This window comes from Gymnodraco acuticeps, unplaced genomic scaffold (assembly GCF_902827175.1).
Source record: "Gymnodraco acuticeps unplaced genomic scaffold, fGymAcu1.1, whole genome shotgun sequence".
Classification (NCBI taxonomy): domain Eukaryota; kingdom Metazoa; phylum Chordata; class Actinopteri; order Perciformes; family Bathydraconidae; genus Gymnodraco; species Gymnodraco acuticeps.
Window position 1 is genome coordinate 583,614 of NW_022990722.1, and position 21,199 is coordinate 604,812.

Below are 21,199 nucleotides of genomic sequence, written 5' to 3' on the forward strand. Positions count from 1 at the left end.
AAATGCATTTGATCAGCTGACTTTTTTTTTGCCAAACTTTATAGGCCTGACAATAATCACACTGTCTCTGAGGTGCCACGTAAAACACAAAACAACACAAATGAAGTTCCTGTTAGACTACAAAACTATTCAGTGTGCAGGTCTTTGTGTTACAATACAAGTGTCTCTTAGTGAATGTCCTGTACTGCTCTTAAATCTCATCACATCAGCTTCTCCTTTCCCTCTTGGATGTTCTTCTGGACCCTCAGAGAAAGAGAACATGGTGAAGCAGTCCAGTCTCTCAGGCCTGTCCTTTCCTAACAGAAATATCAAAAAACATATTATTGCAGAGCAAGTGTGTTATTTAAGAAAGAGGTGTGTTTGTTTGTTAATAAATATAATGATTTTTTTATTTGAATGTGTTTTTTAAATCCAACAGTGTACTACAAAGATAATCAGATTATGAATCAACCGTTCTAAATTCATCAACATTGAAATAAATGTATTATTAAAATAATATTTAACTGTTATCAAAACTTAGTGCAACTGTGGAAGCTTGCTCTGTGCGGTTGTCTCACTGAAAGACAAAGGGTCGCAGCTCTCACTATGTGATGTTGCTTGGTAAAATGTAAATGTAACCTTTTGCTAATAAAGTCCACTCAACATCACTGATGTGTAGGTGATCTAGTATTCAGTCATGTTTAATGGCATGTATATCAGTGTATTAGAGTCATTACTTTATGCATTCTTTGTAAAGCATGAAAAGGGTGTACCTTGGAATCCGTGCTGAAGTTCTCTGCTGCTAGGACTCCAGATCTGTCTCTCCTCCTCTGGTCCAGCCTGTCTGGATCACCTTGAGGACACTTTGAACAAACAGATGTAAAGTTACATGCGTGGGTTAGACTTCTTTACATGCAAACAACTTGTTATCTTCTTTTAAAAACAGGTCATAATCTTATTGTTATACTTAAGAAATTGCTGGATATCACAGTCCTTATACTGTATCAGTTTGATTGAGTATTATTGTGTAGGTCCTTTTTATTTTACTGTTACTTTGGATGTGTTTCTCATGAGTCAGTCAAATTAATTTGTTTTCATATGCCATATTCATATGCATCACACACGTAAGGGTAACACACAAACCTATTGAACAAATGCAATGCAATGGATAAGCTTCATTTCCACTGAAGTCACAGATAACGTCATATCTAATATTTAAACAAATCATTTCCTTGTCACTAAAGCATTGACTACGCTATTCATCGTCCTTAAATGCAGGCATTAAGTTACATGTTCCGTTGTACAGCCACGATAAGGCTGTTTCTCAAGTGTGTTGATAATACAATTAAAAGAGGCATTGGTAATAATATTAAAAACAACAATGTTTGGGTCGTTCGTCGGATAGGCGGTTAGCTGCAATAAATAACTCCAGTTCAACAAACCATATTACAATATCTAAGGGAGCGTTATTATCTTGAAATGTGACGTTCATATTTTAAAAAAGGTACACATATTTCATTGTGAGGTTGATTTAATATACACTAAGCCTCTCTTCAACAATACGTTGACGTTAGCTAGTCTATTTTATGCTATAGTAGAGCATAGCGAATTTAAACGAACCTTAACAATGCATACCGTAACCTAACTAGCAAACTAACTATCTAACGTACAAGGATGACCTTATTTTAGCAACCTCGCTCAGAAGCCTTTTGGTATACAGTAGCATCCCACTTAATGTTTTACACTCTTGGATGCTACGCATAGCATCGTTAGCACAGATGGAGCTACGATTGCTCAAATGCTACTCCAACTCTAAACATTCATTAACTAGCTTAATAAAAACACCAGTAACATAACATAAAGTACGCAGGGTTGACTTACCGAAGAAACTGCATTCATGGACGGTCTGTTTCAACCGCAGATAAATCCTATATTTGCAGGACGAATAGTCCACCAGGAGCCAACAGAACAAACACGGCCGAGTTCAAGTAGTGTTCTCCTCATGAGCTGAGCCGCTGTAGCATCACGGAGCTAACAGTGAGACAGAGGAGCTAGGAGCAGCAGTCCCGTTGTCATGAAGGGGGAATCTAACTATATACAGAATATGTTTTTGTAGATCCAGGCTAGAAACATGTTCATTTTCTGATGTTAAGTTGGACATTTTAACAAAGGGTCTACGGGAATTGCTCCCATCTGCATCCATCGCCTACAGTTTGCAGCATTGGGCTTCACCGCACTGTCCCGGGGTTTGCCGCTTGGCTCTGATAGGCCAGAAGTCGGTTTGATTGCATTAGGGCTCGATTGCTTATCCTGTCTGAGTAGCCCGGATGAGGCTGCATCGCAATTTTTGACGTCGAATTTTACACACCGAATTTTTTTACATCGAATTTTAAACACCGAAATATTTGACGTCGAATTTTTTTCACTTGAATTTTTGGGATCTGAATTTGAACATTCGAATTTTTTTAACTTGAATTTTTACATTTTTATTTCACATGGATAAATTCGGAGCAAAAAAAATTCAGATTCATGATTTTCAAAGTAATTATTTTCAATGCTATAAATTCGGTGTCTAATAAAATTCAAATACTTCTGTCTCTTGTTTGCTTCCATAGATTGTGCCTCATGACCTTTTCTCTGGCACCACCCTCAGGTCAAAATGTACATATTTAGCCTGTGGTGGAGACACCAGAGGAACAAGTTTGTCTTTAAATCCATCTAACTTCTTCCTTTTCTTCTGTACGGTGTAAAATAATTCTTACATTTATTGTGAGGTTAAAATAAATTGACTTGTTTTCACAAAGACTTTGACAATTTTAAATCAATAAACATAGTAATATGAAGTGTTCTGCTGTGTGTCTAATGTGCTGTATATGCATGTATTTCTGGTTGTGCGTGTCAGAGAAAAGCAGACAGCATTTTGAGAGACAGGCCCACAATCTGTTTACAGGCAAAATCTCTCTCTCTAGTTAATTGAAAGGTGGGGCTTAATGAGGCAATGTGGTAATCAGGTCCAGATTATGAGATTACTCGGCACCAGATTAGTGAGGTCTCCGTATTTGTCTGGCTGGAATGTGGAGTGAAATGACAAAGTGCACAAAGAAACTACAACAAGTGTGTGCATGTTTCCTTTACACTGATGTGCCATGTCTGAAACAGTTGCCTATGCCAGCAGCCTGCCAAAGGTTATTATATTATCATACATCATTTAGTAATTTGCCCTTTTTTTTGCCCTTATAAAATGTTAATTGTTGAGTCTATAAAACATGTCGCACCTATAAAAAAGGTAAGATCGCTGTTTTCTACAATTTATGAATTCAGAGTGAGGGTCTAAAAAAAAACAAGTGACATGTAATGTAAAAAAAAAGCAAAACAAATATGACGTGAATGTAAGATTTAAAATGTCCGCAAAGCCACTAAGATTATTAAAAAGAGTAGAGTAGAGAGGATAGGAGGATGTGTGCCAAATGACAGCATTGTCTACGACAGCCTCCCTGAGCATGCTCCAGCTGTGGCCAACAGATGATTGGTTAAGGGGCATGGAGCTAAGTGACGTGGTGAAAAGCTGAAAAGGCCATAGGCAGCTATTAATGACAAACCCTACAATAAGCTGAATTCTTACCACTGCATGTCTGCAATTGTGTAGGACGAGGTCTACATCCAGGCATGGGGGCTAAGTAGAGTATTTTTAGTGTGTGTGTATCAGTGTATGTGTGCACGTTTGCATGTGTGTATTTAGATGGAGAATCCCCCACAGACTGTAGAGGATTATATAATGTCCTCTCTACGTGCATGTTGAAGGGTACAACATGGTGGTTGGCTGTTGCAACTAAACAGATCAGAGGAAATCCTGCTTAGTCTGTCCTCTAACACACAAGTTCAAGTGTGTTTATTATCCTCAAAAGGGTACATTTCAGTTCCCCATCTGCTACAATAAAAGACATAATAAACTTACTCCTAATTTGATGTTCCAAGTTAATTAGTTTTTCCTGAGAAAAAAAAAATATATAGGCCTATATATAAAAAATTAAACAAAAAAACTAAACAATCAACTAAAACAGAGATGCATTTTTCGTACTAACACAATTGGTAAAGAATTAAGTTGACCATTATGCAGTATACATTTATTACTATTTTCAGATATGTTATAGCTAAACCAATTAAATAAATAATCGGTCAAATATTCTGAAGAGGAATTGTTAATGGGAAAATAATAATAATTTGCAACGCTATTGGTTTAAGCATACACACATTTGCACCTGCATAAAAGGCAAATTAGAAAATAACAACAATAATTTAGAAAATACCGCTTAAAGACCTAGGCTTTGTGTAATTGTTGCCATATTCGCCCCTTCTGGAATATTATTGATTAACAAACGTGTGTACCCGGGTGAGGGTCTTGGGTATTTACGGTTTCGGGCGGGAGGAGGAGGAGGAGGTAGTAGTGGGAGCCCGGGCCGCAGCGTCACGTGGTGCGACCTCATCTCCTGTAAACATCGCATTCACCTCAGGCTGCAGCAGCTTAGGAAGCTCACTCGGCTCCGGGGGAGGCGACCTCTTAAATATAAAGTCGAAGGAACATGGCTCGTTAAAGTCGGATGTATGAATGAGAGCATGAATATCGCTGCATATGTCGAGGAAATATACGTAGCGCCTGGTTTGTTGACCAGAAAGTAACGACTGCCCTAATCTGGACACGCAAACACGCCAAGGTCCGAAGAAAAACAAGTAACGTAGCGTAAATTCAGCGAGGATTGACAAGTGAGTCGAGCTTCTTTTTTAAGGTATTTTCGCTTCTTTAGTGCTAGTTCTCCGTACAGAAATGGACCGAGGTGGCTGCCAGATGAGTGGCGGGGGTGGTGGTGACAGCAGCGGGCCAGACAACAGCGGGATGATCAGCCTGGAAGACCTGGAGTCTTTCTCGGAAGACCAGCTGTCAGACTCGGGCAACGGCAGCCTGGAAGGGAGAGTAACCATGCAGGAGGAGGAAGAGTCCGGCCGACTGCTGCATTACTGGCAGGACGTCGCGAGGGGACACCAGGTGGAAGTGGCACCAGGTAAAATAATTAAAAATAAACACGACGAAGGAAAAAATACATAGGCCTACGTACATAATAAAAGGCTGTAGTACTTTATGTTTTAAGCGAGCCGTCTTATTTTGGATATAAACTTAGGTAAGGTGCAGAGATGAGTAAAAACAACACATGTTTGACAGTTAATACACTTTGTCTACACTTCCTCACTGCTCCATGTGCATTGAACTAGTTTTCAGTCAGGCTCAGATAAATCAGTTCCACGCAGGACTTTGCATTCCCTGTCCTTCAGTCAAACGTGTTTGTTGACCAACCGCATAGTTACTCAAAACGGTAATGCATTAAATGCAAGGCCAGCTTTTGGAGAACACGGACACATTGCTAATACTTTTGGCGGGTTGAGACAGGTCGTAAATTAAATGATCAAATTGTTGTAAACAAGTTGTGTTTCCTCATGTGAAAGCATGGGACCGGGAAGAAGAAAACATATATATACATTATTTTTTTTTACTCTTTCCATATTTTAAGAATAAATCTGTTGGGTCTATTGGGAATTGTGGAGATCCACTTGGTCAAAACAATTGTGAAAGCCCTCTGTCAAACGTAACACTGTTGCACAGAAAGCAAGGGATCACAAGTACAGTCAGGCGGTCGTAATTAACATGACATGTAAATAAGCATTTGCTCAGATCCAAGCGTATTGTGTTGTTTTCAGGAATATAAATGGCAAATACTGGTTTCCTCTTGTGTTTTTAAATATTCTATTACACCAGTACGACATGACATTGCTGAATTAGTCATCTTTTTGATAATAACATTAATACTATCATATTTTGTGTCTACTAGTTAGAAGCGCAATTAAAAACAATAGGTCAAATGGCTTACCTGGTCTTTGCGAGGTATACAAAGTGCCCGTTTGTGTTTTTACAATCACTGGTAAAATTGCAATGATTTATTTTTTGCTATAAAATTCAGTGTATGACAGTAAATTCACAGGCAACATGGGGATGTGTTACTTTATGTCAAAAGTTACCAATCTGAACGCTTACTTAATTATCTAAATGCTACAGGAAAACAAGAAAGGTTGCAAAGTTATATTCTTTTAATTTATTCTCACTATGTTGGATCTAGCCAGGGGGAAATGGCTGCAATGTGGGTAATAATAATAATAATAATTCCTTACATTTACTATAGCGCTTTTCCAGATGCTCAAAGCGCTTTACAAATACACATTACACATATTTTTTATACATGCAATGGTCACTGTGGACAATACCCACAGGAGCAAGTTCAGGTGAAGTGTCTTGCCCAAGGACACAACGGCTTTACAGACGCAGCAGCGGCGGGTTTCACCCCTTGATCTGATGATCATTGCACAGTGCCCTGCGCCACACTGTCCATCTTCACGCCTCAAAGTCATCGAGGCGCAAGTACACATTGATATTATACATGTACTGTGGACAATACCCACAGGAGCAAATCCGGGTGAAGTGTCTTGCCCAAGGACACAACGGCCTGACGCAGTGGCGGCAGGAGCGGGTTTCGAACTGGAGTTCCCCAGCACCCCCCCTTGATCTGATGATCAGATGCAAAAACCACTGCGCCACCCGACCGATATATTCATGATCTATTTACAAGTTATCTGGAGTGTCGTTAGGGCGCTCAAGGTTGAACTGCTCTGCAAGTCCTGAACTGAAAAGACGGCCTCCGACCAATTCACTGATATAAATGTGCAGAGGAGCTGCCCCTCAGGCTGCCCATCCCTGTTGCAGCACAAAAAGTGCAAACATGTTCGGTCAAAATTGGTCTTAACATCCTAATTTGACATTTGCAGGTGTCAAATTGGTTTTGAAGTGTTAACAAATATTAACTGACAGGCAAAAACTGCATCACTTTGTCAAGGAATCAAACAGAAATCAAATGGAAAAATAAATGATTTCGGTCACTGATACTTCAATTGGCTTATTTTCAAAGTCTATTTCAATTCCACTGTTGTTTTTCTGGAAGATTGTTGACCAATACAAACCAAAAAAAGGACCTGAATTATATATTATTATTTCAATCAATGATTGATTTGTCAACTTGTAGCTTTTCGAGTGTGATTTTAGTGTTTAGCTAGAGACAACAACATCAGGTGTTTTCGAATCACAGCTATTACACATCTTGGACCCAATGAGATTAGCTTAACTTCAAGAGTTTAATATATAAATAAAATGCTTATTTAAAAAAAACACCATTAATTAAATCAACATCAAAGCCTTCTTCAATATTTAAAGGTCCCATGTCATGGCCATTTCTACTGATCATAATTCCATTGTTGAGGTCTACTAGAATAGATTTATATTGTTCAATGTTCCAAAATCACATTGGTTTCTCATACAGCAACTCTGTATAGTGTGTCACTCTCTGTCCTACACGCCTTGTTGTAGCTCCCCCCCCTCCCTATGAGCCCACTGTGCTCTGATTGGTCAGCTTGCCCACTCCGTTCGGATGAGTCAACCACCGTTACAGCTGGACATCAGTGTTCATGTGTTACAATGGCATTTAGCAACCAGAAAATGACACCAGTAATGACAAACAGATGAGAATGCTGCATTGGGACTGGGTGCCGTGTTGGCGGGACGTTGCGGGGCTCGCTGCTGCGCCCTTTGAGGCGGACAGTGTGAGCTGGATTACTGGTGTCGTTTCCTGGTTGCTGCGTGGGGTCTGCGAGACACCGCAGAAATCAGCCTGAGCACACACACGTAGGGATGCATATCGTTGACTTTTTTACGATACCACTGAACGATACCGATACTCAACAGATATATATCGTGATACTTTGAAAATGTATCATCCCACAATTACTCCCATGAAGCGCTTTACGATATAGTTAACATGTCAAATGAATATTAAATTCAATTGTGGGACTTCTTGGACCTCTTTTTTTTTTTTTTAAAGTATCGAAACCGGATCTGATTTCGGTACGGTATACCGTAGCAGTAACTGGTATTTCGGTAATACCGGAATGCATCCCGACACACGCACACTCACAGCCAGTGAGCACCGCGGAGCATAGAATAAAAGAATAGGACATAAAACAACAAATTGGGAATTATTAGAGAGCAGTCACTGCCCAGTGTTGTTCCCTCTAAATGCAGACCCATACCCGCTTCTTTAGGTATTTGTCATCTAACTAGGTGACTTCTTAGAGTCCAATAACACAGACCGACATGTTCTCCTCCCTCTATCCTCAGAACACCCCACTAATTGAGGACGTGGTACGAAATCACTGTTGTGGCTGCTAAATCCTGGACTACGACACTGTTGCTAACTCCAGTACAAGGCCACAGTAAACTCATTTTCTCTAATTGGGATGGAGCAGGGGTTTTGTGGGAGTTCTGATTTCCAGACTGTTAGAGTTCATTTGACTGGCTAACATGAGCTAATGCTAAAACATAGCAACCACCTAGTTGTTGTTAGTGTGAACAAAATATGCGTTCATTGTTTAAATTATATCTATAGCAAGACCCATCTGTAGCATTGTACATGTTTGACTCTTACAATACAACCTATTAGTAATGTACAAAAGCCCTTTACAGACTATGATTTCCATCGTCTTTGTTTCCAGTCAAAGTCTTTGCTGGAAACAAAGATGTTATTATTTGCAAAGGATATCCACAATGCCTCATTGCAAAGAAAAATGAGGTCAGAGGAGCAGAAATCATCAACTGATGTGGATGCACGCAGGCTTTGTAGCTCGTAAACAAGATGGAATGTATTGCTCAGAAGAGTCTCAGACGGGCACTGCAATGTTTTTTAGTGAACACCAAATGAAAAGTTAAAAACAAAGCGCACCCAATAAACAAAAAATAAATTAAACCGCAGTGTTTTATTGCAAAATCACAAAAACCCTACGTAATTACACCCTGATCTTTTCCCACACTAATCTGTTGTGACCTTTTTCCACTTTGTAAGTGTGTTTGCAAGAGACTAAAGAAAACAAGTATGCACATGTTTCTGTGCTGTATGTCCTTCAGTGTTGTTGCACAGGCCCGTCAACACATACAGCATTCCATACAGGGGTTATAAAAAGATGAAATACACACTGCCCCATGTTTCTACTTAATAATCTCAATCAACTGACCGGAAATGTGACACCACACATTATTTTAACAGTACACACGGTAGAAAACAATTCTGCAACTTTTACGTAAGAAAAGTTACAAATGATACTGCTCATTCACCACTTACTACAGCAAGCTCGACTCTAACTTTTGTTCTTGGTTACTTGCCCTCCGCTGCACTATGTACAGCGTTTTTGCGCAAAATCCATTGTCTACCACTGCTGATTACACTTCCTGTGTATATTTCTGACATTGGAACAATGTTTAAATACTTTAAATGTGTATATTATGTGCAATTTGTTTAAAAGGAAAACAATGTGCATTGAACAGAGGTGCTACTGTAGAGTCTGGTTATCTGTAGGATATAGTCTGAACTATAAGGGAAGTGAAGTCGTTAAAAGCTGAAAAACAAAATCGTCTCAAAATGATTTGTCAGTTAATCAGAGAAGAAAAAAAGATGGAATGTGGACAACCATGCAGCAGTTTAAGCTCTAAAGTGTTTTATTTCCCTTGTCCCTCTTATTGAGGACTCAGACATAAACTGATGGGTAATATTTGACTGTCAAACGTACAGGGTCATTCTCTATGCCGAGCCACTCCTCATAATCAGTGATTTACAGTGTAACCTTGATTCCATGAGATCTTCAATGAGTTTCGTATCATTCAGATCCTCTCAGACAGACAGCTTGTTGGGAGGATTGATCACCTAAATACCACAGATACCACTGAACCAGTTCTCCACCATGATATTGATTGACAAAATGTGATTGGATTGGGTTCACCTTCACTTACGTGTATTTGACAGTTTCACAATGGAATATATTGGCATTATTGGATCAGACAACATTAGCATTATAATAACAGTGTCCTGTTAATGTTTAATTCACTGACAACTTAGTGAATGATTTGCTGTAGTCATAGTTTTATGCGGCATTGTCCACACTAAATTCAGTTTAAGCATGTGTGGCTTACAAGGTGTCCTTAAGTTACAGTTCCATTGGGGGTACACCACATTTTAGATCCATACTATGCTGTTTTTAATCAAAAATGTGGTACTAGGTGAAAGATGCTCCAGTATTTCAAATGCATGAGCTGCTGTAGTCCATCTCTGTTAATTCAAGTCTATATCTGGCGATATATATCAAGTCTATATCTGGCGAGAATGCTGACTAAAGCTGCCCAAAGGCAGCTTTAGTCAGCATTCTCTCCATCAGCTCCAATGAACATGACTCTCTGTGACATCCTGGCACAGCGCTCTGCCCATCTGGCAGCCTTTCCTCAAACAAAGTACCAACACTGCCTGACAGTAGATTACTAGAAATGAGGATGCATTATACAACAGCCCAAAAATTCAATTTCTCCCATTTAAGCATGAAAACGATTAAGATCAAGATGGTCGACGATTATTTTATTTTAGTTGACTTGTCTTCACAGCTCTAGTACAAACCTAATGCGGGTGTAAAACAGTTGTATGGAAATATATCACTGTACTGTACACCAGTGGCGAGCCGTGACTTTTATACCTAGGCCCTCTGACCCCCCCTTCCCTCGAGAAACAAAAGAAGAGATATTACGTCACAGCGTATACTTCAGCGGAATATCAAAACCGCGGCCCGGGGTGCAAAACGCATTAATGACAGCGACCCTCTACCACACAAAACAACACCATTTATATAAACACCTATCATGACAGGGCATCCACAGCCAAGTAACAATTACAAATGAATTTAGTCGGCACGGCGGCCCGCATTGAAAATGACTTTGGCCTACCTTTGATGATCAAATCACTTAAACACAAAGTCCATCCTCCTGTCCTTTTGGATGAAGCACTTGCGGGTCATTCAGCTGATCCTTTGCCACTCCAGTTTATCATTGTAACTCAATCTTGAAAATGACTCGGTTAATAATTTTGCAACGATGTCATCACTATCACTGAAGTGAGCCATCATGAACGAACTTATGCTAATTATAAATATATCGATCATAAATCTATAGTTTAGATTTATGATTCGAAAATAATAAAAGTAGGGTAGACATGTGGATATTATCCGGCTGAACAAAACGTGCATTTATCTAACAGGTTCGTTTTCCACAGACCTTATTTCGAGCTATTTTCCAAAATCCTATGGAGAAATTCATTGCTCTTTTGTCGAGGGAATCCGAGTGAAGCTTACTTCCGGGTTTTAGGACGCGTCACTGCACCACTTGCATAGATTTCACAGCGGGCGGAACTTGTCATAAAGTCCGCGAAAATAAAGCCCGCCCATTTAGAGGGAAGATATGATTGGTCAATTGTACTGTCATTTGACATTACTCTCTCGTTGAGTTACTATAGCTGGGCCCTCTGTGAATGTAGAGAGGGGCTGCTTCTCAGGTCGACTATTTTCATTTCCTCGCTCCTCGGTCTCACCGGAAGTTGATTTGCCTGCGCCATCTTGAGTACCGTCCCATGGCTCTTATTTCTGCCGGAGGACCGAGGATCGAGGGGCGAGGAGCGATCATGGAGGAGCGATAACCGAGGAACCACCAGACCATCCTCCGATGAAATCCTCAGATACTCACCCCGCCCCCTTACTGTGTATTGCTCAGTGATTGGACGAGGCAGTGCATGCACTGATCTGATGCTTCTTGACATGAGAGCAATACCCCAGCGGAGTGAAGAAAATACATGAACCTCACGGGACTCACTCCTCAGTTTATACTGTGTTTTGTTTCAATTCATGTATCATTTAGTTACAAATATGTGATATATCTGAACAACAAAGTGGTCAAACATTTTTTTATTCATTTATTGGAAACATTTTCATGATCGCTTTTTTCGTTTATACATTTTAAGAATGGCGTTTATCTTTTTTGAGAATGACTTCTTATTTTATTTCATGTATTTGGATCTACAACAGATGATACTAATGTTTATGTCAGTAAATGTGCACTAACAGAGGCGGGGGTGTTTGTGGAAATAACGGGTACAGAGCTGGCTGCTGCCAGACGAACAGCTGTGCAGCGTCATCACTAACGGACGTCGCTTCACGTGACGCTCCGGAGGAAAGGACGTCCCATTGCTCTTAAAACTCATTTCCCTGCTTCTCGTGGTTTCCTTGCGTCCCTCCATGCTTCCCTGGTGGGAGGGACTAAACGCAGGGAAACGACGCAAGTGAGGGAAGCAAGGATTTAATTTAATCGACCTGAGAAGCAGCCAGGGACCAACAAGCCCTCCCGTCTTCACAACTCGCAGAGACGGCATTTAACCCTTCACATTCCAACAGAAACTGAACAGGCAGATTCGAAGGATTTATTTCTTTGGAAATATTATTTTAAATACAATTAAATCAAGTTATTTTGGTAAAACTAATGAAAAATGTAACAAAAAATATTAATATTAAACAACAAATATATTTTTTAATATTTAAAAAAAAACGTTTGTTTTTTTAATGTTTTCAAATTTATTTTTTTAGAATATCTTAGGCCCTCACAGAGGGCCTAGAGGGCCCTGACGGCTCGCCACTGCAGTGTACACGTTAATGACTATATTGTTGTTACATTGTTTAAACTGACTAAGTATTGTTTGTCTGTTTGCAGAAATGGCAGCGCCAATTCAACAGCTAACCACCAACAACCAAGGACACAGCAGCAGAGAACACGTCCCTTTCACTATGCTCGGACGCAAAGAAAAGGTATCTACTTTTAATACTTTCACCAAGACAAATACTTTCAGCTGGTGGAAAACATGTCTTTCTGTACATTTTCTATATAATAATAACATAGGTTAGCTGTTCTGTTTGAGTATGGGTCAGCTATTTATATTTGACATAATGACCATGTCACCCTATACAATAAGCCATTTAAACTCCTTAGGGGACCATATAAATAAAGAGGGCTAATTGATTTAACTTGAGTCAATTAGTTCGTTAAAACGTGGCTGGAGACTTCGATTAAACAAAGGACAATCATGGCACCCTATTCTTAGAGCAGGTGTCAGTGCTTTGTAAGGACAGCACGTTGACAGGAAGCAGATTTCCAACAGTAGGTCATTCGCTTGAACTTCAAGGGAGACGTTTTCTCAATATAATCATGAATAAAGTACGAAACAAACTAGGGCTGCTCGATTATGGCAAAAATCATAATCTCGATTATTTGGGTCAATAATTGATATCACGATTATTAAAAACGATTATCCATTTACTTTGAAAACATCAATTTATTGGAGGAAAAAATGTGAACAGTATGTTTTTAACAGTTGATTACCCTGAACTTTAAGTATAATTCAACTGAAAAACAAAAACAAAAACAAATTATTTGAAAAAAAAAAAATAAAGTAATAATTATATTCAAAAAATAATTGTTTTATTTCGATAACGTTGTTTTCGTAATCGTTGCAAGCCATAATCGTAATTACGATTAAAATACGATTAATTGAGCAGCCCTAAAACAAAGTATTACTTTTATCACTGATTCATCTAAATATTCAGAATAATTATCTAGCTAGAACTTGAAGAGCTGCTTTAATCATATATCTTTTTTGGATAGTTAACAGTAGGGTCAAAAAAACTGAAGAATATTAACTGACAGTCTGTAACTAAAGTAAAAATAAAATCCAAAAGATGCACCAGTAATAATAACTTTACAACACCTCATCAGCTAAAATGTATTCAGTCCAACCAAGTTTTATAAATGTGTCAGTGAAAATATGTCATACACACACAAAGTTATGTTTTACAACTTGTGTAGTAAGCAGTTAGGGTTAGCTTTCTATAAGTCTGTTGCTGGCATTCTCAAAATCCTTCTCCAGTTATAATAGAATAAGTTCATTTGATTTGAGGCTGATCCTCTTGCTGTAGTCCTGTGTCTTGCTGTAGTCCTGTGTCTTGCTGTAGTCCTGTGTCTTGCTGTAGTCCTGTGTCTTGCTGTAGTCCTGTGTCCTGAGTTCTGGATTAAGTCGTGGACGTTCGGGTCGTGGCTGAACCTGTCTCTGCGGTCCTGCCTTGGGTCTCGCCATGCTGCTTCCCTGATGGCTTCCACAGGATTGTAGCTGACATCCTCGTGGATTCATCTTCTTATTACAGACACATGCATTTCCTAACATTCGGTCTATATGCTGTAAAATGTATTATCTCTTCGATTTACACACGGCATCTATTGCACGTCTGTCCGTCCTGGGAGAGGGATCCCTCCTCTGTTGCTCTCCCTGAGGTTTCTCCCATTTTTTCCCCTTTAAACTGTGGGTTTTCTCTGGAAGTTTTTCCTTGTACGATGTGAGGGTCTAAGGATAGAGGGTGTCGTTTTTCTCATACTGATATTCTGAACAATCTGTGCTGTTGTATTTGCTGTAAAGTGTCTCTACTGTAGGCTATTTTTATTATATGAACAGCACTTTGGCTCGACCAAAAATCGTTTATAAATGTGCTATATAAAATAAAACTTGATTTGATTAAAAAGATATAATCTAATTTGAAACAGCATTCAAGAGTATTTCAAGTTACAACCCAGTCTTCTCTTATCATTTTCAGTGTGGGGAGCTGCTGTACGAGAAACGGCAGTACGAGAAGGGCCACTGGGCTTGTACAACGATGCGTGAGGAAACTTATGAACAGAGCATCTGCTATGGTTTTATGAAGATTATGAGATACATCTGCCAGCAGAACTCCTTGGGTGAGTTCACAAACAATGGACTATTTCAAATAAGGTTATGGCCCTTTCAATGTCCCTGCCTTTTCTTCATATTTGTTTTTCAAGCAAGTCTTACAGTTAATAACATCTATTTGTATTTCATCTCTAGAAAGCTACCTGGGCATGACGCTGCCCATCGTCACAGTGGTGACCACAGATGAGAGTCATTCTACGATCTCCAATGACGTCAGGGTGGCATATTTTCTTCCCACTGAGCATCAGGCCCAGCCGCCACAACCCAATGACACCGACATCACCATAGAGATCTGGCCCGCCGCTACTGTATACTCAAGGTCAGTTGAGAATGTAGGGCTGTACTCAAGTAAAGAAATCTTTAGTTGTCCAACGATCATATAATGTTGTCTACTAATCGATTAGTTGTATAACCAATAAAACTGTAACCCTGAGTTTCTCTACAAAGACTTGTCATTCAAAATAAAAATAAAGGTCTTAATTGTCAATTGAAATGTTAGTCGATGAAGACCAAAACAACCAATTAGTCCACTTAAAAAAGGTAGATAGATCTATATTTGATTTAGATACCGTTTCTATCCAAAGGGACTTACAATAAGTGCAAGACAATATAACAACGTTAACTTGTGCTATTCTAAAATAAACTCTCTCTTCTCGTTAGCATTGGTAGCTTACAATAAGTATTTATGATTATTGATCAATAGTTAGGCCTGTATAAATGTGATTCCTCAAATGTATGCACGACTACATCCCTCTTCTAGGCCCTTCACTGGTCCCACCAATGAAGTGACCATCATTCAGCAGATCAATGCCATGGCTGAGCAGCTAGAGCCCGCTGGCGAGTGCGTCAACGACTCCTTCATGGTGGCCGGCTACACTAACCCTGCTCACATCAACCGCCAGAACGAGATCTGGTTCCTAGAGCGGCCCTGAGGGACGAGAGAAGATTAAGCATCATTCTTATCTGTGACCCTTGAGCCTCATAAAGACTCCCTTAACACTGCCGCAGCTCAGCTACAGCCTCAGGTGAGGTGCTACCCAGTATTTAGTCGCCACCTCTACCTGAAACGACCATCAGCCCAGCACACTCCAGACCAGTTGGGGCCATAAAAAAAAAACTCAGCCCTTATTCTACCCTCGGTGAATTTTCCATGTTCATTTAGATAGATCCGTATTCCACCCATAAGAGCTCAACCAAACCACTGCCATATCCTTCATGGACACAACACAGATATAACAGTGCAGTATAGCATTCGCTCTTACATTGAGGTGGCAATTAACCTTTCCTAAGCACAGTGCCCTGTAGTTGCAATAGTTTTAACTCTTAAGCGCTGTGTGAACACATGCAACGGCCTGTCTTTTCACAGCGGAGGCAGGTTCCCAGAGGACATGCAGCCTTATCATGCTCCCTTTCTGTTAGTTGCACAGCTGCAATGTCTTGTCATGTGGGCTGAAAGTCAATGCACAACAAACACAAACAGACGTGTTTCCCTGTCATTCTCTAGCTAGCTGAGGTGATTTCAACTCTATCACGGTTTATTTGCCGTTTCCTTTATCTCTTGACTACATGATTCACAACAATGTGATGCCAGTCACACTGATATGCTATATTGTTTTAGTAGTAAGTGCAATATATAAAAAAATAAAGTTATTAGAGTTGCTGAGCCACTTAACCAAACCCAATGTATGGTTAAATTCAGTCGCTGACAACACAACCAGATAGACAACAACCGAGGCGTCAACTTTAAATAAGCTCAACACAACAGGAAACACTAATGAAAACGCACACTATGTGTTTGTTTGAGCATGAATGTACAGCTATATGGAGGGTAACAACTAATGACACATTTCTATAAACCAAACACTGAAAAACTCACTGATTTTACAGCTGAATGACAATCAAAGTACTCAATAAATACATCCTTCTTTCTTAAGAAAATGATGCAAGTAAATGCATTCCTTGTTTCAAATCTATTCACACATAAAATAGTTACCGTGTACCTCTTATGCTCTTTCTACTATGTGTCAATGTTAGTGCAAACACCACTGCTGCTGAGTAGAGACAATGCAACTAAGAAAAGACGAGTGAAGAGAATATCTTTACTGTGATTATACACTTTATGTTCAATAGAAGCTACATTCTCTTTTAGTTCAAACTGTTTAATGTTCTATCACCAATCTAAAGAGAGTAGATAAAGACAGAGTGAATTAAGTATATATATGTTTATCTTCAATATATTTGTAATTAAAAACTAATGCAATCCAACACAAAGTGATACACATCAAACCAGCTACACCTAGAGTTCACAGTAATATAGGAATGTTTCTGCTTACTTTACATTTACTGCTTGGGTGCCAGTGAAATCAAACTGGAAGTGAACTAGCCAAATCATCACTGTGTGATTCACCAGGACAGGGGCATCCTATGAAATGCTTCTGCGGTCAGTTATTGAGGCCTAATAATTGTGTGTAAAATTCAAAAGTGAAATTCAGCTCAGCAGGTTTGTTTCATTGTATTTAATCCACATAACAAAAATATTAAGAAAGTTCGTTTTGGGTTGGAAAGGTTGCCCAGTCTTAAAGTCAGGCAGTTTTGGTTGACATCAAGATATCCAAATCCAAAGAATTGATTTTGCATTAAATGATTGTAGAGTTGACTTGCAAAGCCATGATTCATGTGCGTGGGGTTTTCCTTTAAAGGCCCTGACACACCAAGCAGTCACCAGAGGACTCGCTGACGCCGACGTCGGCTGTTGCGTCGCGGTGTTCTCCTGCGTCTTGGCCATGTACGGGAACACACCGCAAAGACTTCAGTGCGTGAGTGGCAATAACTCTCCTTACCAGCAGGCGGCGGTAGTGTGTATTCGTAATTAAAAATAGGCAACAACCGGAAGACAGAGAAGAAGAACAGACTGCGTGATATAAACAACAACAAATAGCGTGTGCAAACTGCAGCCTGGTTATGATCCACTGCTGTCTTTGGTGCTCCACAACTACCCGAAGGGGCAAGTCTCCTGTACCTTCTAGCAACAAGATAACAACAAAACACAAGGTTGAAATAACAAATTACATTTCACGTTAACGTCACTGTACGCTGGCAAACAATAAAAAGCCAACAATATCTGCTAAAGAGCTCAATTGATGAAAAATATAATCTTACCCGAGAAACCAAGTTGCGTTTCAATCTCTCGCCAGAGTCCGGTTTTCACTACTTGGTTCGAGTACCTTTTCTCTGTGATGTCGTACAGAGCTGGCCTCTCCTGGATCAATGTGATGAGCAGGTCTTCGTTTGCGTCATTCCAGATCGCCATGATGAGATGAAAATGAATATCAGTCTGTGTGTGCCTTCTTAAATCGTTTGTTTACGTCCCTCACTTCCGTTTCGCTTCTCATCCACTGATTCGCTAGCTGAACAGCCAATCAGAGTGATTGTTTGGTCCGACTGCCAGACCCGATGCATGGCCGATTCAACATGTTGAATCGGCCATGCATCGGGTCTGGCAGTCCAAATAAGGCGTGTCACGGTCGACGGTGCGGGACACACCAAATTGAGTTTGGGCGACAGGACACGCTTCGTCTTCCGACTTACGAAAACAGCCGAAATCGGCCTGGTGTGTCAGGGCCTGGTTATATGGGAACATCAAGTGTGAGTTTTTCCTTTCTTTTTGCTTATTGTTTTAGTGTTTTGCAAAAGTGTGCTGTACTGTGAAAGTGCAACAGCAAGAGCTACTGTGGTTTTCTTTGTTCAATAAAAACATACTTGTCTCCTGCCTTTTGAAATGTACAGTGACGGGGAGTTTCATTAGGCTCGTATACACAATACACAAGATCTACATCACGCTGGGAGTATTGCTGCAGAAATTAAGTAATATACAGAAGTACAGAGGAGTTCAGGATAAACCTCTAAATACAATTAACTATTTATTTTCATACTAATGTAACAACTGACCTAGTTTGTTTGATTAAAAAAACATCTTAGCTTCATACCAATACTGAGTTACTGTAGCATAGTAACATGAGTTCTCACAAGAGGGTCACACACACACACACACACACACACACACTATAGTATATCAGAGTGCAGACTATTGCACAATACGGTGCAATGTTTACATGGGATTTCTAACAAAGAACTGTTTGCAGCTGACTCCAAGGTACACAGGAAATATTCTAATAAATATGAAAACACAATTTATATGTTTAAACCGGACACGTGTTAAAGTACAGACTGTTCATGACAGATAGAATATTTTAAAGTAAATAACAGATATTCGTATACAAATGACTTCCAATGTGTGTGGAATGCCACCAAAACAGAGTCCTATTACACCATAGGTTTCTATCTAGGTTGTAAAAAGGTATGACGGTATATCAGGTCTGACTTGGACACCGTGGCCTAGATGTTCTCTGAGATTAGACGCTTGGTCTACAAAAACCTCTATCTACGCTCAATTAAAACCACAATGCATGGACACAAGAAATCATGAGGCCACTTTAAGTGTTATGAGGACTGGTCTCTCTCTAATGTCTATATTAAAAATGGGCCAAAAGCTAAAAGGAACAGCACAGACACTGAGCCCCAAAAAAAACCTGTCTGCACGACTGGCTAATTTTTCTGATTTGCTCAGCAATCATGAAATTCCGCTTGAATAACCCCAGTGGTGCTCATTTTACACCCGAGTGCAGGCATGTCTGTATTTTGTGTCCTATGTCCGATCAAATTAAGAGAGAGCAGGGGGAAATGGAGGTTAACCGGCAGGCTGCAGACGCCATCCCATCAGGGGGGGTAATATAGAGAGAAGGTGAACATTGAAAGTCAAAGCAATTACACATTAAGCCAGACAATCTCTATTATTACAAAGATTCCAAAAAGGATCAGAAAGATGGGAATAAAAGGACCAAGAAGACCCAACAGAGCTTATGTACAACAGGTCAAAGCTCTCGAATGCAGGTGTCACATTCCGGCTGCCCAGCCAGTCGAGACAGATGAAGTGTAGCTGCACATTTACAGTACAGTAGACACTGACAGTAAGCCAACCCGTGATACGAAGAGAGCCTGTAGGGTCCGTTAATAATCCAGAACCATTTAGTCCACCAGCGCTGGAGGCAGACCAATGAGCGGGGAAAGGATGTTGCTTTCAGGACAAATCAACCAATGTAATATTAAGCGACCCAGGATGAACCACAGAGCCAGAGGAAATATGTGCTGCTGAGAAAAGGATTAAGGCCAAAGTTCTTCTACAACAGAATCAAGCAAACAGTGACCACAAGGTGGCAGCAAAACAAACTACACATGTAAAATGCTATAATCTATATATCCATACATCTATATTTCACTAAAAACAAAGGGGAAATATAAAACTAACGTTTAAATTAAAGTTGAAATGTTTTTGTGTTCTGGTGTGTTACTGTATACAACAGTGATGAATCCAGCAGTGGAAAGATTGTTGGCCTACATGAGTGTTGTGTAGTAGAAACACCAGTTTATGTTGCAAATCACACATATTTGAAGGAGAGCACTTGAAATCAAACATATTCCGAGCAATTTGTAGGAAAAATTAAAAGCTTTAAAGAAAAGGAGAAGTTTTGTTAAAATGCTTGTGCCTACCTGCAGGTAGTGCGCCTGGTGAGCAGAAAGAGCCTCTCCCAGGGGAACCACCACTTTCTCCACACTGCGCTGGTGGGAATGGGCCTGGATGTCTGGGCTCTCTTCTGAACGCAGCTCAATGTGGGAAATGAGCAAATTAGAGATCACTGCCTGCACCGCCTGAAGGGAGAGGGAAGGTGGAATCATATAAGGAAATAGTTAAATAGAGATTTTTGTTATGAGGTCACATTAGGCTAGAGAGAAAAAAGGGATAACAGATATAGGATATTGTTCTTACCTTTGTATCTCCACCTGGGGTTGCACTTAGGGCCAGGATACGGAATTGCAGAGTCTGACTGCCGAGCTGTCTGATCACCTGAGTAACAGGAAGATGAGCCGATATAAAACATTGTGAGAATTGTATTGCCATAGTCTCAAGTATATTCATTTTCTTTAATGTTAGACAAATTACAGCTAATTAATTCATTAGTATAAAGATCATGGTACTTCGTTACATTAAAGCACGCCTGCTTTTGATTTGCCGTCACATTGCCGACAGTAGTTTGATATTACAGCAACAATTGTGAATAAAGTTTCATACTGCTGCAGCAGTCAGCAGTGACACAACGCTGTGATAATTAGTGAACAGTTTGTGTACCTGACAGTAGGCATGGTTGCCCAGCGCCTTGTGGGCTTCATCGATCACCACACACTTGATCTGCTGGGCCGGGCAGGTGTCTCTGGATAGATCATTCACCATCACCTGAGGGGTGAGGAAGAAGATACGCTTGTTCCTCCACACCTCCTGTCTGTTCTTTGCTGCTGTGCTGCCTGCAGAGAAAGGAGATGGACTG

General features: G+C 40.0%; 2 protein-coding genes across 3 annotated transcripts in view; one reads left to right on the forward strand and one right to left on the reverse strand.

Moving 5' to 3' along the window:
• Window positions 1-21,199, reverse strand: part of fancm (FA complementation group M) — a 52,507-nt gene that overhangs the window by 30,404 nt on the left and 904 nt on the right. For both annotated transcript variants that reach the window (XM_034231742.1, XM_034231743.1), the window contains exons 2-4: window positions 21,004-21,176; window positions 20,644-20,721; window positions 20,367-20,525 (exon numbers count right to left, since the gene is read on the reverse strand). In XM_034231742.1, coding sequence (XP_034087633.1) covers window positions 20,367-20,525; window positions 20,644-20,721; window positions 21,004-21,176 — 410 coding nt within the window. The remainder of the gene's footprint in view (window positions 1-20,366; window positions 20,526-20,643; window positions 20,722-21,003; window positions 21,177-21,199) is intronic.
• Window positions 4,440-16,710, forward strand: soul3 (heme-binding protein soul3). Its single transcript, XM_034231746.1, has 5 exons — window positions 4,440-5,036; window positions 12,698-12,792; window positions 14,626-14,767; window positions 14,895-15,078; window positions 15,520-16,710. The coding sequence occupies exons 1-5, from the start codon at window positions 4,802-4,804 to the stop codon at window positions 15,689-15,691; spliced, it is 828 nt and encodes a 275-aa protein (XP_034087637.1). The 5' UTR covers window positions 4,440-4,801; the 3' UTR covers window positions 15,692-16,710.

Coding starts and splice junctions, on each gene's coding strand:
- soul3 (XM_034231746.1), top strand. CDS start 4,802: ATGGACCGAGGTGGCTGCCAGATGAGTGGCGGGGGTGGTGGTGACAGC. Junction 5,037..12,697: donor CCAGGTGGAAGTGGCACCAG/GTAAAATAATTA, acceptor GTCTGTTTGCAG/AAATGGCAGCGCCAATTCAA. Junction 15,079..15,519: donor GCCGCTACTGTATACTCAAG/GTCAGTTGAGAA, acceptor TCCCTCTTCTAG/GCCCTTCACTGGTCCCACCA.